At 34.6% G+C, this 16,156-nt stretch overlaps 1 protein-coding gene across 2 annotated transcripts; it reads right to left on the reverse strand.

The window, feature by feature from the left end:
- Positions 1–7,397: 7,397 nt before the first annotated feature.
- Positions 7,398–12,666, reverse strand: LOC110103766 (UDP-rhamnose/UDP-galactose transporter 6). 2 transcript variants are annotated; one of them, XM_020832592.2, is made up of 6 exons: positions 12,403–12,666; positions 11,203–11,403; positions 9,557–9,741; positions 9,268–9,468; positions 8,255–8,416; positions 7,398–8,171 (listed from the first exon to the last, which is right to left on the reverse strand). In XM_020832592.2, the coding sequence occupies exons 2-6, from the start codon at positions 11,330–11,332 to the stop codon at positions 7,842–7,844; spliced, it is 1,008 nt and encodes a 335-aa protein (XP_020688251.1). In that variant the 5' UTR covers positions 11,333–11,403; positions 12,403–12,666; the 3' UTR covers positions 7,398–7,841. The 2 variants fall into 2 exon arrangements, with proteins under 2 accessions (XP_020688251.1, XP_020688249.1); XM_020832590.2 differs by having other exon boundaries at positions 11,203–11,408.
- Positions 12,667–16,156: the final 3,490 nt, after the last annotated feature.

A 16,156-nucleotide genomic window follows, 5' to 3' on the forward strand; every position in this document is an offset into this window, starting at 1 on the left:
CAATATATGCTAAAATTCCAAATCACTACAAATAAGTAGCAGACAATCCTGATGGTGATCTTTGGAAAAAGGTTATGGATGAATATATGGAGTCTCTTTAGAAAAATTTTACTTGGAGATTAGTGAAGCTTCTTTTAGGAAGAAAAGTCATTGGATGCAAATGGGTATATGCAAAGAAGGATCTCATGGAGCTGATGTGAGGTACAAGGCTAGGTTATTGGGAAAAGGCTTTGTGCAACGAGAAGGGATTGATTATGATGAGGTATTTTCTCTATTGCGCAAGCATCCCTCGATTTGTATTCTCCTAGCACTTGTAGCTCACTATGGCTATATTCTAAAGCAGCTTGATGTGAAGACTAAATTCTTACACGGTGAATTGTATGAGGAAATATATATGCTACAACAGTTTGGATATGAAGCCTCAAAAGACTTGGTTTATAGATTGGACAAGTCTTCATATGGGTTAAAGCAGTCACCACAGCAATGATACAAGAAGTTTAATAATTTCATGATGAAAGAGGAGAACATAAGGACCCAGTATAATCATTGTGCGTATTTCAAGAAATTGGTCAATGGTGAGCTCATTTACTTTCTTCTATATGTTGATGATAAGTTGATTGCATATATCATTTAGACTATAGGATGAAGAAGAAACTATCAAAACATTTTGAGATGGAGTTGGTTGAAGCTCTTAAAATCCTTAGTATGGAGATTTTGAGGGACAGGACAGCTAGAAAGGTTTGGCCTTCACAAGAAGCTTATGTTTAAAAGGTGTTAAAAAGTTGGGATTGATGACTCAAGAAAGACAGTGAGTTTACCCATTGCATCTCACTTCCAGTTGAGTTCAGAGCAATGCTCTTAGGATGATCAAGGGAGGAAATATATTCAATCAGTTCCTTATGCTAATGCAGTTGGCAGTCTGATGTACATCAATGTTTGTACTAGGCTAGACATAGCACAGGGAGTTGGTGTTATGAGCATATTCATGCATGATCCTAGGAGTCATTGGGAGGTTGTGAAGAGTATCCTGAGGTATCTAAAGGGTATAATTGATATAGGCTTGGTATTCGAGAGGTAGTCATCTTTTGCTAATTTATGTGTAGGCTACATTGATTCAAAATATGTCGGTGATAATAATATGTGTAGGTCTACTATTGGGTATGTGTTGACATTGGCAGGAGGTCCAATCAGTTGGATATCATGACTATAGTCTAATGTTTCTTTGTCTACAATTAAGACTGAGTATATGGATGTCACAGAGGTGATGAAGGAGTTAATATGGATGCAGGGCCTACTAGATGATTTGGGAGTTAACCAAAAGTCTTTGATAGTATTTTGTGATAGTCAGTGTTATATATTTTGCTACAAATCCAATCTTTCATGCTCGTACCAAGCATATTGATATAAGGTACCACTTTATTTGAGTCTTGATTGTTGAAGACAATGTCCAATTAAAGAAGATGAATACTAAGGAGAATCCAGGAGATATGCTCACAAAGGTACAACCAGTTTAGAAGCTCACCTACTGTAGGAGTTTGGTGAAAATTAGAGCTCATGACTTATTGTCCATATTTTAAAGAACTACACTTGGCTTGATCCTTGAGGAGGGTTACATATGCAACCATCTAGGTGCAGTCGTTCTCATCTGTCACTTTCTGAAGTGAAAGATGATGTGGATATTGTTGATTTAGAATTATTACCAAAAATTTAAATTAGATTTATTTTTGAAAGATTTAATATTCAATTAATGTATTATTTAGAGAATTGAGTATTTATCTAAATTGTTAATTTGATTTGTAATTTAATTGGATATTTTATTGATGCGTTAATTAGGGGATCTAATTATTGCATTATTTTTTTTATTATTGCATGAATTAAAGATTTGATTGGGATTTGATTAGGGTTAGATTAGGAAGCTTTTTTCTAATTTAGTTTATCTCAAATCAATAAATAAAGCCAAAGGGCTACTGTTGTAATGATGAAAGGAAGAGAGAGTTCATTGTAAATCCCTAATGTTCTCCAATTTAATGAAATCATCATCCCCTCCCCATGGACATAGGCATCTTCGTTGAACCACATAAATCAATGTGTTCTTTGTGATTGTGTTGTGTGATTGATTTTGTTTCCACTGTGATTATTTGCACAACAACTTTTATATCCTAGGTTTACATGAAGATTCAACACGAACAAACAAAAGAGAAGTGTTGCGTCCTGGAGTATTCGCGGCGGTAGAGAAATATTTAGTTTAATGTCTTACGCATTGTACGAAGATCCAGACACAAGCAGAATAAGTGAGAGGGTGTAGCAATTCATAAGAGACACCGAGGTTTTTAAAGTGGAAACTCCTAAAAAGGGGAAAACCACGGGGCCTGGCCCATTTTGAATGAATCCACTATTATTTTGCAGTCGATTACAAATGAGGCCCTTCCTTTGGGAAGGCCTTGTATTGAATGTGCAACTATACATCATATAGATTGCAAATTACATTGTTAGGAGTTAACATATACATGTTTTGTTCAGTCAGAAGGACCGTAGTCGGCAGAGACAGGGTCAGAAAGACCGTTGTCTGTTGTGGAGTCGATACGGACCGTAGTAGCGACGGACGGTCGAAAGGTACCGTAGGCGGGTAGGAGACAAGGAGTCAGGTGTTTTAGACCCCAGTGTCACTTGGAAGATCGGGTGTTGATGGTCTGTCCTTGGGTAGGACGTCGGGTCTGAACGTCGGGCCTTAAGCAGGACGTCGGGTCTTCAACAGGACGTAGGGATTGAACGTTGGACCTTAAGGCAGTGGTGCAATGAAAATCCGGCGAGGCTTCGGTGGTGGTCCGGCGAGGTTCCTGCGGTGGTCCGGCGAGGTTCCTGTGGTGGTCCGGCGGGACTTCTGCGGTGGTTCGGCGGTAGTCCGGCGGCCGTCGAGGAGGAGCTTCCTCCTTCTCTTCCTCCTTCTCTTCTTGCTTCTCTTGCTTGGCCCCTCTCTTGTGAAGAATGAGGGCTCTATTTATAAATTTTCTGGAGTGGCATGGCCCGTAAATAGGAGTGAGATCAGGGGCGAATAGAGAGTGGTCAAATGGACGGCCGATATTGAATCCTATGACCGTGCACCGTTCGTTGGCCATTTGGAGGTTTTAATGATGTCGGAATTTAGTGATCTTGGGCTCGTTGGATTCGTATCGTCGAGCCGTTCGATTCAAGTATAAGCTCGTCAAAATCGGAGATCGTTTGGTAACTCAAATTGCGGTTTGAACCTTCCGACAGCGCTTTGAACCCTTGATTCGGACTCATTTGGGCTCGGATTGGGTTGATCTTGGTGTCGTTGGGTTCGTATTTCCGAGTCGCTCAGTTCGACAGTAAGCTCGCTGAAATCGGAGTTCATTTGCTCCCAAATTTAATTTTCGAAGTTTCCAACTAGCTTTTGCCTCAAGATTCGTGCCCAATCAAGCTAATTCTGTGACGACGTATCAAGAAGAATGCAAGAGATGCTATAGTTTTTAGTGGAAAACTCATGAAAAAAAATAATCATGGAGCCTAGCCTTTTAATATAAAATTGGAGAAGAAGAGATTACAATGTTGGGAGCAGTTGTTTAGTCTCTTGTAGTTGTATTACAATTTGTAGTGATAGTGTTATAATCATAGTAATTGGATGATTTCAATTAGGTGATAATAGTCAGATGAAAATATTCAGTTAATTTGAATAGACTATGCCGGCCAAATAGCGGTGGATATATGGCAGGAGCCAGATGATGATGGTCAGATGATGGCGGTCAAATAATTACAATCATGTATTAGGAATTCAACAACGTCAATATGTTGATAGTAGTAGCTAGTGGTGATTGTTGCCATCGTAGATTTAATAAAGCCCTTGAATTTTTCAAATCTCTTAGTTTTCTCTAAACTTAAGTCTCAGTATTTTGATTGTTTTTTTTTTTTTTTTTTTTTTTTTTTTTTTTTTCTCCTCCTTTAATATTTTTACTTCACATTGGTGCAAGAGACAATATAATGATTCACTACTTTTATAGGTTGAGTAGAGTATAAATAAATATATCAAGCCTTTTAAAAATCTTCAAGAAAATTTAAAAATCTAGTTAACTAAAAGAAACGAGTGAAATTTTGAATGAATAAAAAAAATTAAATTAATTTTATTTGTATTTTAACTTAATTTTGGCTAACACAAAATGATTTACAAACTTATTTATGCCCATATAAAATATTATTATAACTCTCCGATAAAAATTAATATAAAAAATTCCTCTATAGTTTCTAGAATCAAAATTAATTATTTTTACAGTGATGTTTGTTCTGATGCTATGATAGCTTAACGAAAACTTGATTCAAGCCTACCCAATTTCATTACATTTTAAAAAGTTGATTAATTAATATGCTATCGGCGACAATAACCGACATCAACGAGATAGTAGTGGTGATCAGTGTTGAGAATGATGAGGAGTAAATACCACAACAATGAAATAAATAAGAAAGTAAAAAAACAACTGAAAAATAAGGACACGCAAGATTTAACATAGAAAAATTCAAAATAGGAAAAAACCACGGAACCACCAAACCACGCCAAAAAATTCACTAAGTACATATCTCGCTTCTCTCTCACTCTCTCCTTGCTTATCTTCTTATATGCATCGTTCTCAATGTCTACACTATCAAAATACAAGAAAAAAATTAAGTAAAATAACCTTTCAGTCCGTCTTGCAGGGCTGTTGCGCCAGTTTGGGACATTGTGGCTCTCAGGCCTCTATTTTGCACCGTTGCGACACTCTGCTCTCTATCATTCAGCGCTGGGGCATTCGAGAACATAGCACCAGGGTGCTCAGGTAATCCCCCCCAGCAAACACGATAAGCTTTGAGGTCCAAGACAACAAAACAATCAGATTGATCAACACAATCAAATTCCACACAACATTCAATGACAACAATGACCAATGTGGTGCATGAGATTGGGTGTTTGAGAATAATGAAAAGACTTAAAAGTTTTTTCTGCTATTTTTTAAAATGAATTTATTTATGTTCACAAATTAAAAATAAAATAATTACATAGCACTAATCAAATAGATTTATAAAAAAAAACATAAAATAAAAATAAAAAAATGGTGCAAATAGGCAAAATCATCTTCATCTAAAACCTCATTTTACACTCCAAAATATAGCAATACTCTAAAATGCAGTAATTCATTTTCAACCGAACTCCATTTTTAACATAAAAAAGAATATACTCGATATATTCTTTTTCCAACCGAAAGAAATGACGAAAAAATGGTGTTAGTGAACAGTGCGACGTACGCCAATCGCACTGTTCACCTCGAGCAAAATGGGGTTGAATTTGGCGTTCGGTTGGAGCTCGTAACGACTGTAAACACTAGTGTGGGCTTCTCCAACGAAAAAACTCATTTTCCACTCCAAAATATAATAACTAATATCCAACCAAACTCCATTTGGTAAAACAAAAAAAGATATTCTTTATATATTACCCTAATTTTCCAATTTCTTTAAAGAAAAAAAAAACGTTTGTGAACAATGTGATGTCAATGTTGATGTCGCACTATTCACCTTGTCAAAATACCGCTAAATCTCACGTTCAATTGGAGCTCGCGGCAGATGACAAAAGCTTGTCTCGCATTGGGTTGGAGATGGCCTTAAGTGTTCAACAAGTTCTCCATATATTAGTTAAACTAATGATGACAATTTCGGAGCCTATGCAGCTTAAAAATGAGCTTCCGATGGTGAATCAAGATGCTTCAATAAGGCCAACTAAAAATTCCAAAAAAAAAAGCTTAGTTTGCATGCTTAGTTCTTTATTGTGTGATTAGACATGTGATTTACCCTAAATATCTCCAACATGGTGAACACTATAGTTGAAATATAATAAAATTATTTTAAGTTCAATAAATATTCAAATAAATATATATAAGCTTTTTATATAATATTTTAAATATATCTTATAAATAGATTCTTATTTAATTTGCTATATAAATAATTTAGCATTATTGGATTTCTCACCCAATTAGCAGGTCAACACCAATCCTAATGAGTTAAAGCAAATTGCTTTATTTGCAAGTTGTTATATATCATTAACGGGTCACTGTTAACCTACGTTAGCCAGTTAAGTTTCGTTTGGGACAGCTTTTTTGTTGCTTTTTAAAATAATTTTCTAATAAAAAATTTATTGAATTTGAAAATTTTATACTTGAAAGCTATCTTAGGAAGCATAACGAAAGTTATCCCAAACGAAACTTAAATGACTAGCTTTTTGTAGTTGCCAGAAGAGAAATGGTAACTTGAAAGCTCAATATTTGTCACAAATAAAGATGAAAGTTTATAAATAGAGTTACATCTTTCCATGTATATTTGCATTGTATATTGCAATAATTTGTATTGAGATTGTATAAACTTTATATTAATTGATGGATTTTATTTAAGACAATTTTTTATTAATTTGCTTTACCTACCGAAATTATAATTTATGCTTGATAATTATTTTTTCACTATTTTAAAAATAAAAAAGTAGTAGAAAGTAATTTCTACAAAAACTTTCAAAAATCTACTTTTTCTATAACAATTTTATTAAATCATAAATTTTTAAAGTGACTATAGAAAGCACATTCCTAATGCAAAAAAATAGGACTCTTCACACATCTAAAAGATATATTGAATAGTTGAATAAAATCATTGTTTATTCACTCTTTATATGCCATTGGATGTTGATTAGCTTTCAATACCATACCTCACTGTGATAGACAACATGATGAATTTAACTAACTAAAAAAGAATGAAGATTGTAACATAACATATGAATAAATCTGTAACTATTGCATCTAGCTCTACAACTTCTAGCAAGGCTTCTTTTAAATGTGCAAATGCATGTCCAAGTAAGAGTTTGCATTCAATGTTGAAGAAGAGGACATGGCAAATGATGAAGGACATGTTCATGAATCCCAATAGAAGATTAGTGATTTTTAGTTTGTTTCATTAGAGAACTAAATGTTATGTGATGCATCAATACCACACACAAGATTGTTACTAAGGCCTCATTTGGGACGGTTTTTTTATTACTTTTTAAAGCAACTTTTTATAAAGCTATTTTAAAAAACAGTAAGAAAGTCATTCCAAACGAAACCTAAGTCCACAATTAAAAAATATGAAATTGAAGGTTGCAAGGCACTCACATCCATACAAAATAGCGTGGGTATATAAAAAACTATAATTTCTATAACATAAACATACTTGGCACCCATTCAAATTAACTATAAAGAATCAAACTAAACCATAGCCCAAGCATAATTAGCTCAGTTACAACCTTGGCCATTAGATCACCACTTCAAACATACAAAATCATTGCAACATAGCTCAGCAATTAAGAAAAAAAAAATATTTTTAAATGAATAAATGTAAATTTAAACAAAATTTCGTTAGTCTTGATGTTCATAACTTGACAAAAACCATTAATGTCAATTTGAATGAAACAGCTTCCTCTGCAGAACAACTTATTAGGAGGAAATAAATTACTATAAGCAACAATGGAACGTAGTATTTGGGATGGGGAATCTTGAAAACCAATAACGGCCTTCCCCAGAAAAAAATACAAAACAAAAAAGAGTAGAAAATACAAAGATGGAAACAATAACGCCAGCCCTCATCAAAGACTGTCAGATTTTTCCTATAAATGATCTCAGCGAAACACTATAAGTTCCTGCAAGAAAGATAAGATGCCTACTATCTGCATGGGAATATAATTTAGGCTTTATTGGGATGGCTTTCTTACTGCTTCTTAAAACAACTTTTTAGTACAAAAAACGGCTTTAAAAAGCAGTAGGAAAGCCGTCCCAAACGAAGCCTTAGACCTTTTCATCGAGCTGTCCAGATTCTGTCAAAAGGCCATCCTTCTGAGATTTACCACTTGGCATGGAAAAACTACGCCGTTCTTTACCCCCTGGCTTGGATGAGGCATTCCCATACCAAATCATTCCTGCAACGGCTAATAACATGCCAAGAACTACATGGAGATTGAGACCTTCTCTTCCGAATAAGAAGAATCCCAAAACCAAGACAAGGATGGTCTTCATATGGCCTAGAACTTGGAAGGAGACAGCGGTGAATCGACCGATGCAGATGAACTGACTTAGATTGGTACCAATGGCGATGATGCATGACAAAATGATAAAGAACTGCAGGAAAATTAGGAAGAGTTTTCAGTACTGGTAGAAGAAGTAACATAGGAATTCCAGCTAATGATTTGTTTTAGTCTAACCACTGCAATTATATTGTAGTTGAAAGTATCCACCCTTTGCCTGGTCAACCAATAATCCACAAAGGGACCAAGAAGCAACAGAGACGCTGCTTGCACGGGAGCAGTATGGCCCAAGAGGTTGAATGATCCAAGAGAGTACTTCCGTTGAAGAAAATGTACATACTAAAGAAACAAAGATTACAAATCATAAATGGTCTCTCTTTAAAGGAATGGTGTGCCTAAGTAGCACTTTATGTTTAATTTAATAAAGTCAAGGCTTGTAGAAATATATTAAATTATTCAGGAAATAGAAGAACAAACAGCCCTTATAAGCAAAATTTGCAAATTTAATCTCAAACAGTTAATCATCATATGCTTCGGTAGCTCAAATGACTTGATGGATCATACAATAAATCATGTAAATATCCCTGAAGCTATTGGTGACGGGATAGCCCCTCTAGTAGAACACAGAACTCTGTTTGATTACCACATTGAGATTTTGTTTGGGAGGACTTTCTTATTGCTTCTTATAACAGCTTTTTAGTACAAAAGTTAAAATTTTTTACTCAAAAGCTGCTTTAAGAAGCAATAAGAAAACCGTCCCAAACGAAGCCTGAGAAAGGAAAACATTAACCTCAGCATGCATTACGAGTCAAGCAGAGAAATGGTCAAATACATGTTAAGTGCTTTTGCAAACTCTGAAAACAATCAATGGACGTGAGACGACAGACCTAATTAAATGGACTGTATTTTATCTGGCAACCATTTATAGTGGAACTGAAAACATTCACCCCATCCACAAACCAGCCAAAACAAACATAGAAAGCAAAGAAACCTCACTTTTTCTCGAAATATATGAAAAACTCACCTTGAGATTATTGGCTTTATTACTTTTAACCATGAGAATAAGTAGAGCTTTGAGCAAAAGCATAAAATGGGCATTTTTAGAAAAGAATCATAATATCCTTCATTTATCATACAATGTACGGTCTCACTCACCTAGCACAGAAAATGGTTAAGTATAAATAACTTACATATTGTTGTAAAGCAGTGCTCCAAACTGCTATAGTGGCAGCTATAAGGCCTCTGGCATTAACACTCACGTCAGTGATGGTACAGACTGCAACACCAATAAGAACTACCAATATGCTAAGTTTTGTGTCTCGGGAGTAACGAACTTTATCAAAAAGAACTTCTAGAAAACATGATACAGGGATCATACATAGCTTCGCAATCTGAAAGTGAAAAATAGCCAGTGAGAGTTCATGATTTCTAACAAATTACAACGCAGAAAAAGAAATCCAGAACTAATCATTGGCAAACCTGATAAAATCCCACAGAATTCCACATTAGACTAACATTCATTCCAACAATTGACAGGTTCGCAAAGACGACAAATTTTATTAGATCAGGTACAGGCAAGTGGGATGGCTGAACATATCCAAGACACCTGAGCACAACAGTCATGATTGTTGTAGCAGTAAAATGTAGACCGGTTAATGTCGTCGCTGCAATGCATCATCGAAATACATCATTAAAGATTTGGCAATGATAAGTAGTTTTTATAATTGAAGACCATTATAAAAGATCAGGCAACACTATAACTTTAAAAAGAATCATGGAACATCTATCAATTTTTATAAGCAGAAACAAGCCAAGAAATTTATGGGTTTAAATGAAAAGAATTTCAGGATGCTTCAATAGGTCAATGTTCGAAAAGAACCATGCCATCATCTAAACAAGGAACGGGGAGGCATTGAAAGGAAGGAAATGAGGTAACAATGGACGGGGGCAGCTAAGAGGTTGCAATCTGGTAAAACATAAAATTGGCATTACAAAGTAACTAAAGAACTAAGCAAACAAGGAATATAGGTATCCATGCATAAATATCATTAAAGGTTATATGATGCTGAAGAATTTATCATATAAAAAATAAAAATGATGATCAGTTTTAGGTTTCGTTTGGGACAACTTTCTACTGCTTTGTAAGGCTAGTTTTTAGTAAAAAATCTCTTGAAAGCAAGAAAACAGTAGCGGTCTAAAGCTGTCCCAAACGAAATCTTAATCTCTCTTAAAATCAGAAGAAAATACCCGTCATCAAATTTAAATCAAGTTGAAAATGTAAGAGATGCATAAGACTTCACATAAGAAAACTTAAGAAGGCTTTTCTTAGGATTGAGCTCACAACTTATATACTTTGCTTATATATATATATATATATATATATTGTTAATAAGAAATCCAATAAAACATTTTTGAAAATTCACATCCTTGATACGAAGTAACCACAATGGCCACTACATGCCTTGCATGCTTTGACTTTTCAGGCGTATACCACCTAAAAAAAGGATCCTTGACATCAATAAGGGCCTTCCTGCATAATATAAAAACTACCTAAATTTTGTGAATCCTTCCTGAAATTCAAACAATGTATAACCCACCTAGAAATCATATTGTTCCTAGACGACAATCCACCAAGATTAAAAGAGTTATTAAAAGAGTTCAGAAACATCTTATAATATTCATCTTGTGGACACAAAGGAACTTCAAATAATTGCCTAAAGAGGATTCCTTCAGTCAGTATGTGGAAGACTTTGACAATAATGCATAGACATTACAAAGCAGAGGCACATCAATACTTTTGAGTTTGTTCCACAACAAAACTAACACAGATCATGTCATGGCAGGGAATATCCAAATGACATGAAAACATAAATGAAAAGTTTGAAATATAACGTATCTATAGCCATTAAAAGGTGAACAGGAGTAGGAATTAAGAGAGATCATTGACAAATTCACAAGTTATTCTCACGTAGAAAAATAAAAAGACAACGGAAGACAATGGAAAAGATCAATATATGAGATAGCAGTACTGAATATCCACTGCAGCGGAAATGGATTTTCAAAATCAAATATTTCATACAACATAAATTTGTTAAATGAAGCTTTGAGAGGCAAAATTAACCTACCAAATCCATATCCATGAGTGGCCATCAAGGCTTTATTAACCATGATGATCCCAACTGAGGTTACAACATTGAACATCCAAGAGGCAACATCTAATGCTGCCTTTCTGTCAGCTTTGCTTGCTGGTGCCATTTCTTCCAATTAAACTCCTTTAGTTTACAGTTATTGCAGAAGTCTTCAGGATACAAATTCCATAGCAGCTCCTATACTACAAACCATGATCTTAAAGGTTAGTCATTCCTGGAATTGGAAATGCACATGGGAAACTTAGTACAACAGTGAATTACAGACGAATTGAATAATAATTTTCAGGCACGGCCATCAAGATGCATTTACTGTACAAGCACGGAAAGTCACTCAGCATTTAAAACTAGAACCATACAACAGGAAAGTAGCTAGAAAATTATAAACTCCTATATTTCAACGATATACTCCTCATTTAGGATGTTATGCTTTCATAATTGTACTATATGCCCATCTTAGAAAGTCTCCAAAGTCATTGATTTGAGCAATTTTTCCCCTTTTTCCTTTACACCACACCCTGAGAGTTCAGATTGTCAAAACTAGACTTGAAAAAAAAAAAAAAACAAGATTTTTGAGGCATGTTTATAATATCTAGTACAAACCATCCGGTGCAACATGTCTCATATGCTTTCTTTCTGAACTTTCATTTTCAACATATACATCTTAAAACAACTTAAAGTTTGCATATGCAATTTGAAATGAAATTACTTGTTTACTTGTTTCAACAAAAACCTGCTCCGGCAATATTTTTATTAATTTCTTTATTTATGTTTTTGCATCACATACATACTTATGCAAAACAAATCATGTTATATGATACATAAGGTATTAGTAACATGTTTCAAAGGGATGCTCACAGAATCAGGTATTCATCCTTCTATCTAATCCTTAAATACTTTCCTCCAATATTGAGAATTGGGACAAAGGATCACCCTAAACAATACAATCCCTTTCGTCTCCAGCCCACTCTCCAAACTTAGAATCTTACTCTACTGATCTCAATACTTATCAAAAGAAGCTCAATCATACATAGATGTAGGATTATATTTTCCAATTGCCCAATATAACACGTTTGCCTCCAATAATCCCAACAAGAGCATAGGAGAATCCAAAGGCGCTAGGATGGCAGATTAAAACTAAGAAGGTAACACAAAAAACTACGAAACGATCGAACTCACCAGATCTATACTGGGAGCAAAAATAACTTCTTGATGACAGGGTCCTCCACCGAGAGGGCATCCGAGCCGCCGTTTTGAGACCAGAGAAGAGAAGTAGGAGGAAAAGACAGTTTGGATCTGGATCTCTCCACGGCTCTTAAAAAATGAATCCCAACGAGATCAGATTGGCGACGGTGGATTCCCGCTCGACGGCGATCGATCTTTTCATCTATTAAAGAAAATACCCTCGCGCTTTGTGCTCGTCCAGTTCAAAGCCGAGGAGAGCGTCAGGTATGGAAAACAATTATAAAAAAAATTAACATTTTTACCCATTGGAAATTTATTTAATTTTATTTAAAAAAAAGTTTTTTTGGAAAAAAAATTAAAAATATATCTGTAAATATTAGGGGTGTCAATATTTGATAAGATCCAAAAATCTGACTCGAATCTGACCCAAAAATTTCGGGTTAGGGTCAAACCAAGCCTCGAAATGGGTCGGGTACAGGTTCAACAATTCAACCAGTTTAAAAAATTGGATCGAATTTAGGTTGACCATTTGACCCAAAATTGACCCATTTTTTACTCAAAAACATGTTTTTGACCTGGAAATCCGAGATTGGCCCATTTTCAAACCGTTTTTTACTTGAAAAGTGGATATTGACCCTTTTTTTACCCGGAAACTAGCAAATTTTTCACAACCCCTGGTCATTTGAGTCGTGTCGGGTTGACTCGGACTCAAAGTGGGTAAGGTTCAGCTCTGAAAAACTGACCTGTTTGCAAAAACGGGTCGGGTTCAGGTTGACCCGAATAGTGTTAGGTCAACTTCGGGTTCGATTCGAACCCAAGCCTTGACCTGAAATTGATACCCCTAATAAATATTAGGTTTTTTTCTGCTTGCATAAACAAATATGAAAATCACTTAAATAGTTAAATATTAATTAATAATATTTAATTAATTAGGTATTTCATACCTGTCTATCATTTTTAATATTAATTAAATTTAAATTAAACCCTAATTATTCTAAATATTTACTATTATCTAACTCGTGTAATCTCTAGCTTGAGCTTGAATATGATTAGCTAATTCCAGCTTGAGCTTTATGCTTCGTTTGGAATGGCTTTCTTATTGCTTTTTAAAGCAACTTTTTAATAAATTTTTTTTAATTTTGTACTAAAAAATTATTTTAAGAAGCAATAAGAAAACCGTCCCAAACGAAACCTTATTCTATAGAACCACCTCATATGTCTGCTCGTTCGTTATCACAAAGAGAAAAGGATTAAGATTCAAACAAATATTATATTAAAATGAAAAAAAAAAAGAAATTAGGAGAACAATGATAAAAATATCAATTAAAATCTTGAATGATAATATATATTAGGTGTATTTTATATTAATATTTTTCGGACAAGCCGATTCACCGATCATGAGTCAAGTTAGTGCTTGCTCAAGCTTAGCTCATTAACTCTTCGAACTCGACTCATGAGCCGTAAGCCTGAGCTAGCACATTACTCGACTTGATTCACTTACACCCCTATTTATGATCATAAATTTAGTAAATAACTAATTCTGATTTTAAAAAACTATGAAATAAAAATACGATTAACAAATATATTTTATTTATTTAAAATCTTTTCTAAAGTAAAAATAGAAAGAAATCCAAACTTGCCTTATTTTCTCCCCGTGACCCGCAAAAACAACCCGATTCATTGGCACATTTGTCTCCGTGAGGCTAAGAAAAAATTTCGAATGCAATACAACTAAAAATATTATGAGCAAAAAAATATCAATATTTTTGTGAGCTATGAGCTACATCGGGATCACCGCCACAAGAAGTGCCGGCGCGATGTCCGGTGGCGATACCTCCAAAATTTGTCCGGATTGGGCTAGGCAGGTATCGTCGCTTAAGTGTTTGACAAAATGCGTGAGGGGGAATTTGTGGTTGGAATTTTTTTTCTTTTATTGCCATCTGTGCTTATTTATGTGGATTGATGTTCTTGTTTTGGATTTTAAGTGGAAGTGTATGTCTATATGCTTTTCAATTTATCAGAAAAAATAAATAAAAGTTCTTCAATTAAAAATATATGTTTAAGTGCCTGTGAAAGGGCGAATTATTGGGTGCGGATCGGATTTATGCGCTTTTAGTGTGATTTTTATGTATTTTTTGCAAAAAAGACAGCTAATACATAATTTTAATTGCATATTAGTTGCTTTTTTTGCTAAGTATTTGCAAAAATACAGTAAAAATGCAGCAAATGTGCAACAAATATCTTACTCTTTGAGTATTTGCTGTCCTTTTGTTGCGTTTTTCAAATACTCAGTAAAATGACAACAAAAGGGCAGCTAATATACAATTAAAATTATGTATTAGCTTCCCTTTTGCAAAAATACATAAAAAGCGCATCAAAATCGTAGAAATCCGAACGCAAAATTTGCATCCAGTGTCCGCACCTAATAATTCGCCCAGTGAAAGGTATTGTATTTAAAAATTATCTGTTATTATTTTTAAGATATTACAATATTTCAAAATTATTTAAAAATATAATTATATTTAAAATTTGTTGTATTTTAATATATATATATATATATATATATTATTTTTAATAATTATTTATATTAAAGAAATATTATCTTCCTAATTTTAAAATAATATTTTATGTTCTCTCTTACATGAAGCTTTCATGTAACCGATGATATAAAAGGTGAAAGCCATTAGACTTCTTCTATGTGAGTTATACTTATTTTAAATGTATTTGCACATATAATGCTACGCAGAATACCCTTACAATGCTACACATTACCAAAACACGTGTTGCCTCCTAATTGGCTAAAGAAGGGCAATGTTGAAATGCTTCAATGAGTTGCTTCTAGACTTGTGCATTAGTGCCAAATGACAAGGGCAGGTGTGTTTGGGCATTGGGCAAGCATTAATATGAGATGGAACCGATGGTTGGCGAGTTGGTTAATGTGGTCAGAGACTTGTATGGAAGCTCTGAGATCACGTGAGAGGAGAGTTGAGTGCTTTGTCTCGAATGGTCAAGGCAAGTTGAGTTGAGGGTCACATGAATAGGTGCCTTCATGTAGTTGAGTTTGCTGAAATGGTCACTCGAGAAGAGAGCGAGTGATTAAATTGTGCTCCATGCACATGGCCAATGCCAAACTACCAACTTTGGAGAGAAATCCCCAATTTGCCTAGTGCAGGGCAAGCTCTTGGAATCACTTCTTTAGAAATGTTTGTGCTATAGAGAAATGCATCATTTGTAATATATTGCTCACACTTGTAGAGTCATTTCAATTAATCTTGTGATTTTCCCTTTCCTGAATTTTTTATTTAAAAAGTCTCACGTTCCTTACATGCTACTCTTATATTATATATACATGTGTATGAAATCTCCTTTAATGCTAAGAAGATAAACTCTCTACTAGCTCAAATACTCCAACACACAATGATCCTTTTGAGCGCAACTCGATTTTAATGCCTATCACAAATGAAAGGCTTTTAGAGCAAGCTGGGAAGGGTAGAGAGGGAACATGTAGAAGATTTAAAAAAAACTGTGTTCCTCATCATCTTCTATTTATAAGGTTTTTAGGGCAACATGAAAGACTACACAAGAAAAAGTATAATGCTACGCAGAATACCCTTACAATGCTACACACTACCAAAACACGTGTTGCCTCCTAATTGGCTAAAGAAGGGCAATGTTGAAATGCTTCAATGAGTTGCTTTCTAGACTTGTGCATTAGTGCCAAATGACAAGGGCAGGTGTGTTTAGGTAT

The sequence above is a fragment of the Dendrobium catenatum genome, unplaced genomic scaffold (assembly GCF_001605985.2).
Source record: "Dendrobium catenatum unplaced genomic scaffold, ASM160598v2 fragScaff_scaffold_716, whole genome shotgun sequence".
Taxonomy (NCBI): Eukaryota; Viridiplantae; Streptophyta; class Magnoliopsida; order Asparagales; family Orchidaceae; genus Dendrobium; species Dendrobium catenatum.

Coding starts and splice junctions, on each gene's coding strand:
- LOC110103766 (XM_020832592.2), bottom strand. CDS start 11,332: ATGGCACCAGCAAGCAAAGCTGACAGAAAGGCAGCATTAGATGTTGCC. Junction 9,742..11,202: donor CACTCATGGATATGGATTTG/GTAGGTTAATTT, acceptor GATGCATTGCAG/CGACGACATTAACCGGTCTA. Junction 9,469..9,556: donor ATTCTGTGGGATTTTATCAG/GTTTGCCAATGA, acceptor TTTCACTTTCAG/ATTGCGAAGCTATGTATGAT.